Source organism: Abramis brama (genome assembly GCF_963993115.1).
Source record: "Abramis brama genome assembly, chromosome: 8".
NCBI lineage: Eukaryota > Metazoa > Chordata > Actinopteri > Cypriniformes > Leuciscidae > Abramis > Abramis brama.
In genome coordinates this window covers 29310005-29325755 of record NC_139970.1, presented here as the reverse complement: position 1 = coordinate 29325755, position 15751 = coordinate 29310005, and the positions used below count along the sequence as shown (strand labels likewise).

Below are 15751 nucleotides of genomic sequence, written 5' to 3'. Positions count from 1 at the left end.
TATGTAAAAATTAAAAAATTGTATCTTGTGAAATAAAATTTTTTTGAGTGTTGATTATTCAGGGAACTACACTAACCTTTTCCACTGGTGGCACTTGCGCTACTTTCAGTTACTGGCGCAAAACATGATTTGGTCGCACAAATTATTTATAGTAAGCCGCTCTGGATAATAATGAACAATAATGAAACTGTATTGCATACAGATGTGCTTTTTATTTTACTTGCCATCTTTTAAACAACATGCCTTCTTGTTTTTGTTTTCTTTAACATTGGTTGGGATAGATTTACTGCAATAGAAAATACAGTACACAATAAAGTGCAAAATGGATTTCAACATGCTATGGTTGGCACAGATGGGCAGACTCCTGAACTCTTAAGTAGTGATGCACCGATGTGAAAATTGTGGCCGATACCGATAATAACCGATATTAATATTGCTGTTATGGCCGATACCGATATCTCTGTATAGAAAACAAATTTACTGATAATCAAATAAAGAGATATTTTCCAAAATGATATTTTCTTTTTTTTTTACTTTAGAAATTACTTATGTTGGGCACCTTTACCTGTGTGCAAAATATGTCACAGATAGGACACACATGCATTATATTGCATTGCATTGCATATAATGTGTGCTGGTCAACTTGTCTAAAATTAAGAAACCCCTAGAAAACAGTAAAAAAAAAAAAAAAAAAAAACAGGTGTACAATTAAGATAGGCTACTTAATTTATTATTCAAATATCCAAATATGATACTAAATAGCACAGGAAAAAGAGCTTCTATTTGTGACATGCTGTCTTTGCGTTTGAACATTGCACATTTTAAACAGGACACGCATTAGCTGCATAAATGTTAGCCAATACAAACATATTTATAGAAAACAGTTGACAATGAATAGACAGGAGTCCAATAATAGCATAACGAATCACTTATTCTAAAAATAATATCAAGTAGGCTAAGTTAGACGAATCCGACATATAACGAGGGCTGTGTTGTAAAACGTCCGTCATTTAACGAATTTTAAAAACACGGATGGATAGGCTAATACAAAATGCTTTCTGACATTTTGACAGAAAAAAAAAACAAGCAAGAACAAAATTTAAACTATAGCCCGTCAATTTTCATTTTACAATTATCTCCTCTCTCTGTGTGCTCGCGTCTGTATTTGTGAGAGAGAGAGAGCTCGCGCAGCACTGATACAATGGTACGTTTTAATCTAAGTAACGGTCGCGGGGCTGAAGCCAACTTGATGTGTTCAATGCTCAGAGCACGTTATAAAACGTATTCTTAAAATACACATTTCTGTTTTAATAAATGCTCATAGTAAATCATAGCATATTGCCTAAAACATAGGTACAAAAATAATCAGTGATACATTTGCGACCCATTCAAAATTAGGGTCGCAATGGCATTTCAAAAGGTCGCATATGCGACCATTTTGGTCGCAGTGTAGTTCCCTGTTATTAAATAAATTTGATTAAAGGTGATGTAAGATTTGTATTAATATACATTCTCTTAATAACCAGTTTATTGTTCATTGGCTAATACACGTGAAAGGGGCGTTTGCAAAATATGTTGTATTTATTTAATTCCGCTAGGAGCCACTAGTGTCGCAGAAACTACATACTTTACCTTTAATTAATTGATTATTAAATAAACTTTTTCATTTTCTGAAAGTTTTAATTTGTGTATAGGTACAATTCATGAAATGAATTAAAAAGTTAAATATTAATACAATTATACAAAAAAAATATATTTTAAAACATTTTCTGTTTTTGGCCAAATGCATCTTTAAGTTTCGGTTTCGGGCCAGAAATTTCATTTCGGTGAATCACTAGTAAAAGGCTTTGTTGATTTACATTTTGCTTTTATTCATTTATTGCACACTGTTATCCAAGCTGCTTAAAAATAAAGGATACTACAGCATTTCACAAAGTCGATTTTTCAGGGGAGTTAGTTGGAGGTAGGGGGGCTACTAAACCTTGTGTATTAAACTTGATGCGGGCAGTGACTGGCAGCCACTGAAGTGAGACAAGAAGAGTTTAACATCCACTCCTAGGATCATCAAGACTGAACACATTGCCTGATGTTGTATGGCAGTCCTCATGACTGGGTGTTCTTCATGATTTGGTTTGAGTCAAACACAACTCCCAAAATTCCTGACAGTTTTGGATGCTGTTTTTATTGCCGTATCTATTTAAATTTCAGGAGCATTCTAGATTTGGTGCATTCCCTGCTTACATTGTGCAGTAACAACGCTTTCATCTACAATCACTGAAAATCAGGAGCTTTTCCTTAATCACAGTTGTTAAACATTGCCATTTTTTATGCAGTTTCATTTGCTTTAACTATTCTGATGGTTTATTTTGCAGAATAAATAGTCATAATGTATTAACTTCTGTTCAACTGAATAAAAAGAACTTCAGGATGCACATTCTAAAAACTTTCATTATTGACACTTCTGTAACTTTAAGAGTGATACAATATTAAATATGCTAAAGAGCAGCAGACAGAACTCAGGCTAGTGCAGAGTCTTGCATAGAATGGACAAAGGGAGGGAAGAGCATGTGAGGAATGTGTGGGAGAGATTGAGACACGATATTCTTCCATCAGCATGAGTGTCTCCACCCTCTCTCCCTCCCTCCACATTGTTCATGCATCACCCCATTATAGCAGCCCATTTCAATAGACAGGACAGCATTTTCTAGTGTGTATGAAACACTTTTTGCCCAAAAATTAAAAAAAAAATGTTTTAACCTGACATGTTGTTAAATGTTAGTGATGTATGCACAAAATTAAAGGTTTTCCATATTCTCAAACAAGTGACGCATTTCATTTATTTATTTTACATTTTACAGCATTGGCTCGATGTCACCAAAAGCATCAAAAAACAAGTCAAAAGTAAGTAAAATGTTGTTGTCCTGCTGAACTCACTTTTTGTGAAATGATGTTTTGATTATATAAGCAACATTGTGAAGGGTGCTTTGATCAATGATATGATAGAGGCCTGATACACTCGATACATGGTTATTTACTCAGAAACTCTGTTTCAAAACCTTGTGGACAACCTTGTATTTCACTATCTAGGTAGGAAGCTCACAATGTTTTGGAATAGAGCAACATTTTTAGTTAGTCTTCCTGAGTAATCTTAGAAATAACTGTTTGTATAAGGTTAATGCTTAACTGTGTATGTGAAGGGCAGGTAATAATGAACCATGAAATGGAAACTCTGTATCTCATCACTTGAATGATGTTCATCCTGAAATTCCATTTCTATTCTGCAATCTTTATCATTAACTTTTTATACCACAAAAAGCTGTACACAAGCCATTTTGCTTTGTTTGACGTGTCTGTTATGTTCTCTGCCTTGTGCCTTGTTTCAGTCGGACCACCATATTGCCTCCACATGAGAGTAAAGTTCTACTCCTCAGAGCCCAACAACTTACACGAAGAGCTAACAAGGTTCATCACCTGTTTATACCATTAACAAACTAAATATTCACTCAGTTGTTTTACTCATTTCTTTTATGTACATTATCTCTTGTAGATACCTTTTTGTACTACAGTTAAAGCAGGACATTCTCAGTGGAAAGTAAGTGAAGTTGTGTCCTTAATGCCAAAGCATCCTCACATTTGTCTAATTATTATTACTATTATTTATTTTAAAGTTTTATGTATTTTTGAGCAATCGGTTGTCTGTACTGACACATTTCCATTCTTAAACATACAGTGGCCCCAATATATACTGGTTATATTGGTTTTTTTCTTTCTGCCACTGATTTTAGAATTTAAAATTGTATTTCGAAACTATGCAGTCAGTGGTATTAAGGGCATTGCAGCAAAAACCTTTTACATGTAACAGAATCTGTGATACATTTCTCACTGTAACGAAACACTTTGTAAAATGCTTTTTATGAAGGCTTTTAGTAAATATGCTTCGATCATCTTGTTTAATCTAGGTTGGAGTGCTCGTTTGACACAGCAGTGGAGTTGGCTGCGTATGCTCTACAGGGTAAGTGACAGAACTGAATGTTTTTTTTTTAAATCAGTTCAGAAATACTATGATTTATACTACTGTTCAAAAGTTTGGGGTTTGTAAGATTTTGTTGTTTTTGAAAGTCTCTTATGCCAATCAAGACTGCATTTATTTGATTAAAAATACTATAAAATGTAATGTTGTGAAATAATATTGTGTTTTTTATGTAAAAATATTTTAAAGTGTAATTTATTCCTGTGATGGCAAAGCTGAGTTTTCATCATTACGTGACAATGTTTTTAAAAGATTTCTCTTTCATTCTGAAAAGTAAATGACGGCTCATTAGTGTGGGTCGTAAAGCAAGGGCTTATAATCCCCCTGTTCCAACTGTGCTGTGATCTTCTACATAAATGCACAACACTCTGCTGGCATTTAGCAACTTGTTTTAATTTGAGCTGTTTTAGTAACACGGTCATGTAATCTCAAGTTTTGAGGGTCATGTGTTTTATCTGTTGGAGAGAATGATTTGTCGTGGTTCTCTCTAATCATGATATCTTCATAATTTCACCACTGTCGCTGCTGTTTGAACTGAGTTGTACATGACAACAAAACCCACAACCAGTTGCAATTATTTTCTTCAAAAATGGTACTGATCATGATGGAGCCATGATGGAGCATTCAGTCCTGATAACTCATTTTTTATACTTGTATAAAAATCAGCTAAATGCTACAAACTTTGTTGCTGATCTGTAGAATTTTTATCTTTCAGCTGAACTGGGGGATTGTGACCCTGCCGAGCACGGACCTGACCTGGTGACAGAATTTCGTTTCACGCCAAACCAGACGGAAGATATGGAAGTAGACATCTACAATGCCTGGAAGGAGTGCAGGTATAAATGAGAGAGCTCAATCTATAAAAACAAACCTCCTAGTTGCACATTATGACTCCTTTTAAGTCTGTGCTTAAAGAGGAAATCTAAATTTAAAGCAGGTGGATGAATGTCAATGTGTAGGTCATCACCTCTGACTCTTCCTGTATCTCTCCTGTCTACTCAACCAAAGCTCTACTGTTGACCCTGAACACTTCATATGTGATTTATGACTCATCACTGTAACCTCGACCAGCTGTAATCAGTAGCAGATGTGCAGCAGCTCGGGTCGTTTCATTTTCTTTACATTTTGTTTTACCCTGTTCATTTGGTGGTGTCGCAGGGGCCAGACTCCAGCCCAAGCTGAGATAAACTACCTGAATAAGGCCAAATGGCTGGAGATGTATGGGGTGGACATGCATATGGTCAAGGTATGCATTTTTAAAGCATGCAAGAGTTTGTTAAAATCATGATCTTGAGGGGGGCTCTCTTCAATCCAGATGTATCTAGAAACTTATCTGTTCTTTGTTACCTCGTCCTCCAGGCACGTGACGGAAATGAATACAGCCTGGGTCTGACCCCCACTGGCGTGCTTGTGTTTGAGGGGGAAACTAAGATTGGCCTGTTCTTTTGGTAAGTGGTCCCTCACCAGATCTTTATAGCTGCAGTGTGTCATTTCTTCACCACTAGCAGCACCAAAGCGGATTTTTACATTTACCAAAATAAATCTTTTTTTTTTCTGAAATAGTTGAGTGGGTTTAACATTTAAAAAACATTTTATCAGCTCAGAGCAATAAAAGGCAGTCTATAATATTATAGAACAACAATAGCCACTTTCCGACCAAGTAGTTACAGGAACTTAGTTATAGGAACTGTCCACTTCTAAACAGTTCTATGAACTACTCTCCCCCAAACTCGGTTTTGCTGTTTGCGTTCGCACTGGCCAAGTGGCCATAGGAACTGGTAGGAGGGGTAAGGGAGTGACGCAAGCACGGTGACTTATATTTTGACGGTGCGACGGACCTTTATTTTGGCGGCGCTGAGAACGCCAGAGCAAACAATGCTCGCATTCTCTGTGTTTATTAGTTAGCGATCTGTCTAACAGTATAGACTGTATAAACAGTACAACTGTTATAGAAAGTAGACAGTATATGAAAAAAAGGTTATTAGCCTATGCCGTGTGGTTGATGTCCAGTGTTGCATAATCATGATGTTTGACTTGGTCCCCTCAAAGTTGCGTTGGATTTTCTCTTCAGCATAAAGGTTTAGAGACCCATCTATCACTGTTTTCCATGTTTGTATAGTTAGTTTCTGGAGTAAATATATAGGCTATAATCTGTGTGTTTACATTATAGCTGTTTTAAAAATGGCGGGTGCTGGTGCTCCACGTGCGTTCGGTCAATCAGCGTACACTAACGTCACGGGTAGTTCCTATAGTGCTGGTTTAGACCCTACTCTGAAGTAGGACCTAAATTAGTTCCTCCAAATGGAGTTCCTAGAACTAAAATCGTTCCTAGTTCCTGCGGTGCGAACACGCCGACATCCGGGTACTTTAGCCAATAGTTCTAGGAACTGTGAAAAGGTTCCTCCGGTCGGAAAACGGCTAATGGTACATTTATTAAGAGTAGAATATTTAAATGTTCCCTATAAAAATTTGGTTATTGCACATTACTGTTGTTAATAAAAGTTCATTTTATCTGCATATCAATTCAAGCTCAATGCTTTACTGTTAAATTTCCAATAAACAAACATCTAATATTATTAGTAACTACACTTATTAATGCAAAACAATAGTAATTTAATGATTAAATTAACTTTATGATAAATTGTACCCTAGCATTACCAAATCAGGTGCTGGCGCCAACATCTGTAGAACTTAGTGGCTTAGATCTGTAGAATCTATGGAAGTTAGTCTGGAGACCTGTCTAACTGTTCTGTCATACTTCAGTAAATGTAGTGACAATGGCCATTTTATCTAAAGCAAACCGGTTGTCTGCACAGGCCCAAGATCACACGTTTGGACTTTAAGAAGAGCAAACTCACCCTGGTGGTAGTGGAGGATGATGAACAGGTAATGCAGGAGACAGAAGAGGTAATGAAACATCTCGCACACATACAGTTGACACATGATCTGCTTGTGAGGGGTGATTGAAAATAATATGCACTCAGTTTGGTGTATAGCTGGTATTAACATGCATCTTAAATCTCCTGTGACCACTTCTGATAAATGCAATAACATACATCTGCAATAACACAATGTGAGGTATGGGTCTTCGTGTAACCCCTCCACCCGGGTCCTACTCGCCCCACTCTGTGTGTGTGTGTTCTTGCCGAGACTGTTGGCATCTCTCCAGCATGAGGAGTTAGGCATGCCTGGCATCTGAAGCACTACACACTTTATAAAGCACTGGAGCTGTGAATGAGGACAGAGACTACTCAGTCATGACACATTATGGTGTCAGACAGCAAAATAAAATGTATTTTGATGGGGGCTTGGGTTTGGTGCATTGCATTATGGGGTTCTGTTGAGTCTGGAAGTCTGTTGTAATTATTTCCACCATTAATTCATCCAGTTGATTGTGACCAGTAATAAAATGATGTTTGTCATAGAAAGGTATCCCCATAGGATGCAATTAGTAGTCTTTGTCCTGTATTCGATTGTACAAGTTCTCCTTGAGGTGTATGTCATTGATTACTGGAGTCCCCCAGACTCCATAGGTCTTTGAAGTTGAACTGCTGATAAAAGTCTTAGACAGACTTTGATTTGCTTAGATAGAGCAGATTGAGCAACTGGTATTTTCTGGGTGTATCTTTTTTTTCTGTCTTTGCTATCAGTCGCAAAGGCAGCAAATTAATTAAATAAATGCTCTTCGTTTTTCAGAGTGAAGCCCTGCATTGTGTTAATTTACACACATTCAACTCATGATTTAGTGTTCTCAGTGTCTTGGAGCCACTCGTTTTGCAGTAAACTGCTTACAAAGTATTTGGGAACGCAAAATACGCTAGCCGTCTTCCCAAATTTGTATTGAAAAGCACTTATAAAAACCAGCTGTTGTCAACAAAAGAGAAGGTTTTTTTGTTTGTTTTTTTTGCCAAAATAAAAGCTATGGTAATAATTAAATTGGTTATTTTATGATCGGATTGATATACAATTGAACTTTTTTGTGTTAAATTGTAGAGCCTTACAAACAACCACAGAAAACCTGGAGCTTTTTTTTTTTTTTTTAAATAAGTCATTTTTCGCAAATCGCAACTGCAGTTTTTATCATAAAAATCACAATTAGAAATTTTCTCTAAATTGCAGCACTAGTAGCACTCCGAAATAATAGCTAAATGGCTACTGAGCTTTTTGTGTACCCTTAAAGATAACTCTGTCTAGGCCAAATAAGCTTCTGTTAATTGTCTAATCTATGTAGTGAAAACCTTTCCTGAAGGTTGAGCCTACATGTTCTCAACATCATTCTCAGCATGTTCTTGAGTTTACATTTGTTTATGCCTTCTACATTCTTAAACCATTCATTCTGTGCTTCTTTAGTCAAACCAATGGATGAATGAATAGTACATTGCTCTTACATTTTGTACTCTGCCGTAGGGGAAAGAGCAAGAGCACACGTTCGTCTTCCGCATGGACCATCCGAAAGCCTGCAAGCATCTGTGGAAGTGTGCCATAGAGCACCATGCCTTCTTCCGCCTACGTGGCCCCGTCCAGAAAAGCTCAGCCCGCTCCGGGTTCATCAGAATGGGCTCACGTTTCAGATACAGGTGAGTTTTTCTACAGTTCATTAATCATTCATCCATTGTGAGTGTCTGGCAGATAATAAAACAGGGAAAATAAATTCTACAGACATAGGACAATGACTTAGAAACTTAGCACACACTAAAACTACTCGCACTGAACTTAAGCAACTGCATGGTAATGTCTTGGTGCTGACCCAAAACAAGCATTGTAGCAATGAGTTTTGCAGGGGCAAGCACCACCAAAATATATTTTAGACTACTTGGTTACTTGCTTTTATTGAAAGCAGCCTCTAATTTTGTGTAATTTAAATTTGGTTAAGGGATTGGCCCTTAAAAGCATTACATCTCTGCTTTTGCTCATACAATGGCTTCAGTAGAGGCACATGTTAGAGTAGTGCATTTTGGATAATGTGTATTTAGTATAATAATTTCGTATAATAAACCCATTATAATCATGCCCAGTGGTCAGTTGAATGTTTTGTCTTTTTGCCTGGATTGGGATAAGACTTCCTGTTTTTCATAGGTCCTCTTTACAATATCTGCTGCTAAGTTGTAAATCGTAGCATGGTCTGCTTTAAACGTGTATGTGTGTGTGTCCTTACTATGGAATTGCATCTTATCTCCAGCTGCCAGCCTGGAGCTTTGACGCTGTCCATTTCGGCTTCCTATTGGCCAGGCTTTTTTTTTGCCTGCATTTATTTTCGCACTTATCCAGGCTCAAGAATTAACCTATTTTTATGTTAATGTGTTCTTTATTTTCCCCCTGTGTGTGTCTGATTGTCTCATTTTTTTGTTAATTTGTTTGCTAATGCTGGTTAGTCTGCTTATCCTCCAAGGAACAGTGGCATTACTCTTTCCAATGCCTTTAGACTTTCATTACTCTAAGCCCATAAAAGTAAATGTCTGCTGTCTTATCGAGTCAGCAGGGATTTATCATGAAGGTTTTAAAGATATGCCTGTAACTGACGTTAATTTCTTTTATTTGTGGGAAGTGGGAAGACAGAATATCAGACAACTAAGGGCAACAAAACTAGACGATCTGCCTCGTTTGAAAGACGACCAAGTCGCCGTTATTCTAGAAGGACCATGCAGAACAGAGGTGAGAAAATAAACTGTTCAGTGTTGAGGATTAAAATGTTCATTTTTAATGTAATAACACTGCCAACCTTTTCAGTAACATGGCATTCTCAGGTTTAAGACATGTAGTTGTTTTATTTATTTAATGGTCCCAACAAGTAATAGCTAAATGAATTTCAGTGAACCAGTCATTATTTTATTTTTTTTCAGATGTCCCTGTGCAGCATTTTTTGTCCATTTTGCCTCCTATAAATAGTTATAATGTAATCAGCTTTTGTTTTTTAGCAGCAAATAGTTGAGTCTTCGCCTGTTCCCCAGCACTGTTTCAGCTACACGTAATTCTGTTGTGACTTCAGCTTTATGTGATCTTGCATAATACAAATGCTCATTCTTTTTTGTTTGTTTCCCTGCAGGTCCTAACAGATCCTTAGAGTAAGTATTTTACATTGCTGCATTGTGAAATGGAATTTTAATTTTCTCTTGTATAGTGATGAGGTGACTTCCACTTTCAACATCAGTCACAAAGTATGTGTCATTTGAAAGCATACCAACACTCTGTTCAGAGCTGTTCACCGCTTCTATGAACTCAATCGTGATTCTATACTAGTGTGTAGTATTACTATATGTGTGTATAGTAACTGTTTATGAACTTTGAATGATTTAATGTCCAGAGCTTTTTTACATTTTATTTTATACCAACATACTGTCAAAACATAACTTGGGTCTTTTGAGTTAATTTCTTAACATGATTTGAATGTAATATAGGATATGAAGTACTACTACTACTTTACTTCATTCTTATTCCAGGGGAAAAGTGCATTACTAGTCTGTCAGCAAAGACCTGCTGTCAGGCTGAAAGTCTTATAAGTACCCCTAATTGGACTGTGATTCAGAGTTAAAGATGCAAATGTGGACAACATCATGTGCTAGCACTTTTGTAGTGCTGATTTATAGGGACTTTTTTAAGACTGCTGTGACTGATGCGGTTTAGAAATATTTGTAGTTCCTGTGGCACGCTATACGTTTGAATGTTTTAATGACAGCAATTAAAGCTTAAAGAGGAATTGTCATGCGCCTAGCACTCCTAGACGCATGACAATTCTTCTTTAAGCTTAATTGCAGAATAAAATATTTCTCGCGAGAACAATAATCAATGATGTGCACTTGACTCTGATATCATGGCAAACACTGTTGGATTAGTTTGGTGGTAGAACGGTCCATTGGCCAGTTTGAAAAGGTCTGATGACAATACTGTTCAACCACTGCTGTTGATTTCGTGTGCAGGCAGACAGTAGCGTAATGATACCGTAGCTCCTGTGATCTTGATCATGTATGCACAATCTTCAGCTGACTGGGTTTTCTAAAGGGAACTTGTGCATGTTTTTAGGATGAAATCTACAGAAAGTTTTGAAAATGGGGCCCCTGGTCACATGCTGAAACAACATCAGGAATGTCTTGGCTCATGCTGATCCAGTGTTGGTTTGACATGGCCATGTTTTCTGGTCACCTCTATAAAGGGACCATCTTTGTGCTGCCTACTGAAGTCAGTCAACAGTAGCTCATAAACCCCGATATAGGTTATATATCACTCACATTTTCTCTCTCCACAGTAACCACAATAACGGAGTGAACCCAAGCTTAGAAACAAAGGTAGTACATCGTTGCAGTTACCTTACAAAAATATATACTTTTGTAATGTTTACCAATGTTTTTTTTTTTTTTTTCAGTCTTACATTGAAAGAAATGTCAAGTCATATTTCACTCCAAACTTGAAGAAAATTATTGCACAATAAATCTCACAGTAATACAAAAAGTCTGAACACTTTAAAAAAGATAGTAACATACATTACTGTTTAAAGTTTTGGGGTCAGTAAGAATTTTTGAATTAATACTTTAATTAATTTTTAATTAAAAAATATATTTTTACAAAATATTTCTGTTTCAAAGAAATGCTATTCTTTTGAACTTTCTATTCATCAAAGAATCCTGAAAAAAGTGTCATGATTTCTACAAAAATATTAAGCTGAAACTTTTTCAACGTTGATAATAAGAAATGTTACTGCACCAATAATGGCTGGGTAATTTGAGTAATGGCTGCACAAAATTCAGCATTGCCATAACGAAAACAAATTACATTTTAAAATATTAAAACAATTATTTTAAATTGCTACGTTTCTGTTTTTTGATCAAATAAATGCAGCTTTGGTGAGCATAAGAGACTTCTTCCAAAAATATTACAATATCTTACCAACCTCAAACTTGCAAAAATGCACATCACAATTTGAGTAATATAAATAAATGTTAAATATATATTTGGCCCCTTAATATACTGCATATCTCTAACTAGTTTGATTTGAACTTGATCTTTTTTTTTATCATGCATTCACATGTTTGGTTTGGCAAGGCTATTTTGCTTTGAGTGTTTTTGTACCTAAATGCAGCCCACACGCATCTTTCCTCAGCCCGCCCAAACACGGCCTCCCTGGTCCGGTATGCCTGTGGTCAGCCCCCCACCCTCTGCACCAGGTTCTATGGAAATCGAAACCCTCCCCAGAAGCCCCGGTGGCAGCCAATCGGACAAGAGGAGGTGAGCTTCTCACAATTTTAATGCAATAAGACCTCTAAGCAGGTTAATCTGATTCCCTGCTGTTACTTCAGTCCCCCGCACAGCCGGTTAACATCACTTTGGCAGAGTGCGACACTTGTATAAATGATATGTTTGGGCTGTTTGGTCCTGCTGGTAGTGTGTTGGTGAGCTGGTGTGAGGTTGTGGTGCTGGCTGGTGACTGGTGTTGAAGGTGCTTCATGCTGTTTAGCTTTGACGTTGAGCAGATGGCTGCTTCAGCACAGGAGAAAACGCCTGCTGGGCTGACTACATACAAACTCTCTCTTGACGTGAAAGGCCTTTCTTTCTCTCTTACTTTCCCCCTCGTCTTGCTCTATCTCCTGAGGCTGTCTTTGTGGTTATTGTGCTGTGCAGAGCTTTGCCTTAAACTTGAAATATTGAAAAGAAATTAAATCGGAAAGTGGGATTATTATGTGAGTGTTGGATATATTGTCCTGTCTTATGAACAATTTGATCCTCGTTTTTCTAAACTTTGTTGTAGTCTGATGTTCTGAAACCCCAGTGGCCTTTTCATAAGGCAAGGTATGTACACTCCTGTTTTCAACCCTTCATAGACTCTCTTCAACCAATCAGTGCATTTCTGAGGGATTTCTTGTGATTGGCTTTTTTATCAATTGTTTTTTTCTCGGAATGGGAAAATCAGTATCAACATCAGTTCTGCTATTGCTTGATTATAGTCCAAACCAGCCAACCTAATCAGTAGGGTACCTGTGATCTCAGCTGGACCAATAGAATGGTGTGTTGTAACTGCCAGATGAAGCTGTGGGCTCTCTGTTTTTGGCTTTGTGACTGTCCTGTCCTCTCTTTCATCAAACCTGAAACTAATTCAAAGGTGGAATCAACACAGACAAGTGGATATCCCTTCTCCACTCCTTTCTGATGACAATTTCTCACTTCTGTTCTTCTTATCTGATTTGATGCTTTAGTCCTATTAATGCTCCTCACTAACCAAACAAAACCCCCTTCTGCCTAACCTAGTAAACAGACTAAAAATGCTTTCTTGTCTGTGATTTTGTCCTCATTCCAGTTTTGAAGTCATTCAGCCCTCTTTTATTGTCACCTTACATCTGTCTTACCATCTGCTCCCCCATGACCTTGTTTTCCCATTGATCCATTTACATTGCTACATCTTTCCGTGCAATAATAGTCATATTTAATTGAAAAATTATAATAATATTGTAGTATTAATACTAGTAACAATAATTAATTCATATTAATCTTAATAAAATAAGTCTCAATAATAGTAAAAATATTAATTTAGCTTCTTAACACAATGATAAATTCATGAATAGTAAGCTATGAAAAATTCCTCAAATAATGAGTCAGTTTCACCGAATGAGTGAGATGGATTCAAACTTATATTTTGCTCAGGAGTTTGAAGATTGATTTGTGAATCTGTTAAACTAATGGTGCGTCTCTATCAGCTCCCTAGTTCGATAGTCAGAGCACTGATCAGGAAGTCAGTCATTTTAAAGGCTGTCTCAATCGTAAAATCATTCCAGTGCACTGAAACGTTCGCTCCCTAAAAGGTCCCACAATGTACCGTGAAAACCAGGAAGCATCAATGTTTACTATGTTCCCTTAACGGAAGTTCTAAAGCGCGAAACATAAATAACGTGAGCCAACTCACGACACGCGATAGATGTTTTTTTTGATGATAGGATTAAAATACAAACCATTATTTAATTATATGTCAGCATAAACATACATTGCTAGACAGGTAATGAACATAATCTAGCTAACATTTATAATTCATTTATGGCTGAAATGTTGCATGTAATGAACCAGCAAGGTATTTATAATAATGTACTTTATATAACATTAAAAAAATCAATAATCAAGAAATGAGTTCTGCTGTTGTTCATAAATACCAGTAGTGATGTTGTACAATGAGGTTGTTGTCATGTTAACAATACCCATTATTTACGAATGGATTTAAAGCATGAAGATATTATACCCTTTTCCACTCAGAAATGGGCATATACAAATGTCATTGCATCAGGTTATGATTGGGATATGTTTGATGCATGATATTAAACTACATTAAATTAGTAGAACACATTGTGTGCTGATGCAGCTTGAAAGAGTGAAATAACATTACCAGGAAATACCTCCTCTATAGTGCATTCAAACTAGTGCAGTCATCTATAAACTATATAGATCTTTAATATATTTTCTGTATATCTTCCTCTGCCTTAGCTCCTTCAACTTTTTACCTCGTTTTATTTCTCTCTTTATGTTGCCTACGCTGATTTCTACAGTATTCCTGTCCCCTCATGCTAACACTCCCCCCTCCTCCACTGACCCATCCAGGCTTCACTCCCCCTATTCAATCCCAGCACTGACTCCAGCGTGACCGCCAGGCAACTCCCTGCTCCTCCTCTCAGACACGGACGCTGTCACACCCCCGCATTCCTCGGATACAAACTGAGTGCCAGGGAACGCCAGGATGAAAGGCATATTCTCTGACTGACATCAAGCGAAACTACCTGGACTAAAGTCTTCCACTCATTTTAACCACAGAAAGCGTTCTATGCCCTTCCCCTGTTAGACTGAAACCAGCCAGAGTGATGAGATAACCTTCATCCTTAATGTGGCTGTGCTTGCAATGACAATGACTTGGTCATTTTTCAACCACCTTTGTCACACAGCAAATGTCCTGTTGACATTTATTTTAGCTATTTATTTGACATATGTTATACCTTGATCAACATACTTACAGATTTACTTGATTGTTTAGACCTACAGTACTGTACATTTAAAACAAAGTTATTAGGTGCTTTTCACAAATAGGATACAAAATAGAGCATTCAAATTTCACTAAAATGAAGTGCTTAACTCAGAAAATGATTTGTCCACCTCAAGAGGTTGTATTTATTTGAGGTTTGCAATTTTTTTAAACCCCATTCGTTTTTGATTAATGTAAACATTCTAAAAAAAATTAAAACACCAAAGTGGGTAACTAAATTGGGACCTGTTTATTTTTTAAATGAAAATAATTTTATGGAAAAAATATTTCCATACTTTTGTGCCTTTAGTGAATAGGGAAACCTACTTTTACGCTATTTGTGGAAAGTGCCACTAAGATTATATGTTTTATTTCAGTATATCTCTGTGTAATCAGAATTATCTGATTATTGAACTTTGCCGTAAGTTCTTATTGGGGTGATTAAACATTTTTACCAGTTGACAATGTGAAAGTGCAATATACATGGTTTTTAGATTGTCTACAGTTCAATTATAACCAAAGGACAGCTGTATCTTACATGGCTGTAAGACATATGATTAAAACTAACAAACAAAAGCAATTCCCCATTGTTTTTTTTTCAGTTTCACTTTAGGTCTGTGGGATATTTATATGCTTTGTGTTAGAACTCATGTGATATTAACATTTCTGTAAATGACATACATGGTCATGTCTTAAGCTGGAAGGTGTCCTTTTTTTAATTTTTTTAATTAAGTGCT

The 15751-nt window shown here is 36.7% G+C and overlaps 1 protein-coding gene across 3 annotated transcripts in view; it reads left to right on the top strand.

The window, feature by feature from the left end:
- The window catches only part of epb41l5 (erythrocyte membrane protein band 4.1 like 5), a 40628-nt gene that overhangs the window by 12354 nt on the left and 12523 nt on the right, over positions 1–15751 (top strand). For 2 of the 3 annotated variants that reach the window (XM_084121494.1, XM_084121492.1), the window contains exons 4-16: positions 2859–2901; positions 3384–3462; positions 3548–3592; positions 3960–4012; positions 4746–4866; positions 5189–5276; positions 5390–5478; positions 6847–6937; positions 8438–8607; positions 9576–9682; positions 10074–10092; positions 11271–11310; positions 12123–12247. In XM_084121494.1, coding sequence (XP_083977620.1) covers positions 2859–2901; positions 3384–3462; positions 3548–3592; positions 3960–4012; positions 4746–4866; positions 5189–5276; positions 5390–5478; positions 6847–6937; positions 8438–8607; positions 9576–9682; positions 10074–10092; positions 11271–11310; positions 12123–12247 — 1070 coding nt within the window. The remainder of the gene's footprint in view (positions 1–2858; positions 2902–3383; positions 3463–3547; positions 3593–3959; positions 4013–4745; positions 4867–5188; positions 5277–5389; positions 5479–6846; positions 6938–8437; positions 8608–9575; positions 9683–10073; positions 10093–11270; positions 11311–12122; positions 12248–15751) is intronic. The other variant, XM_084121493.1, reaches the window with a different exon arrangement.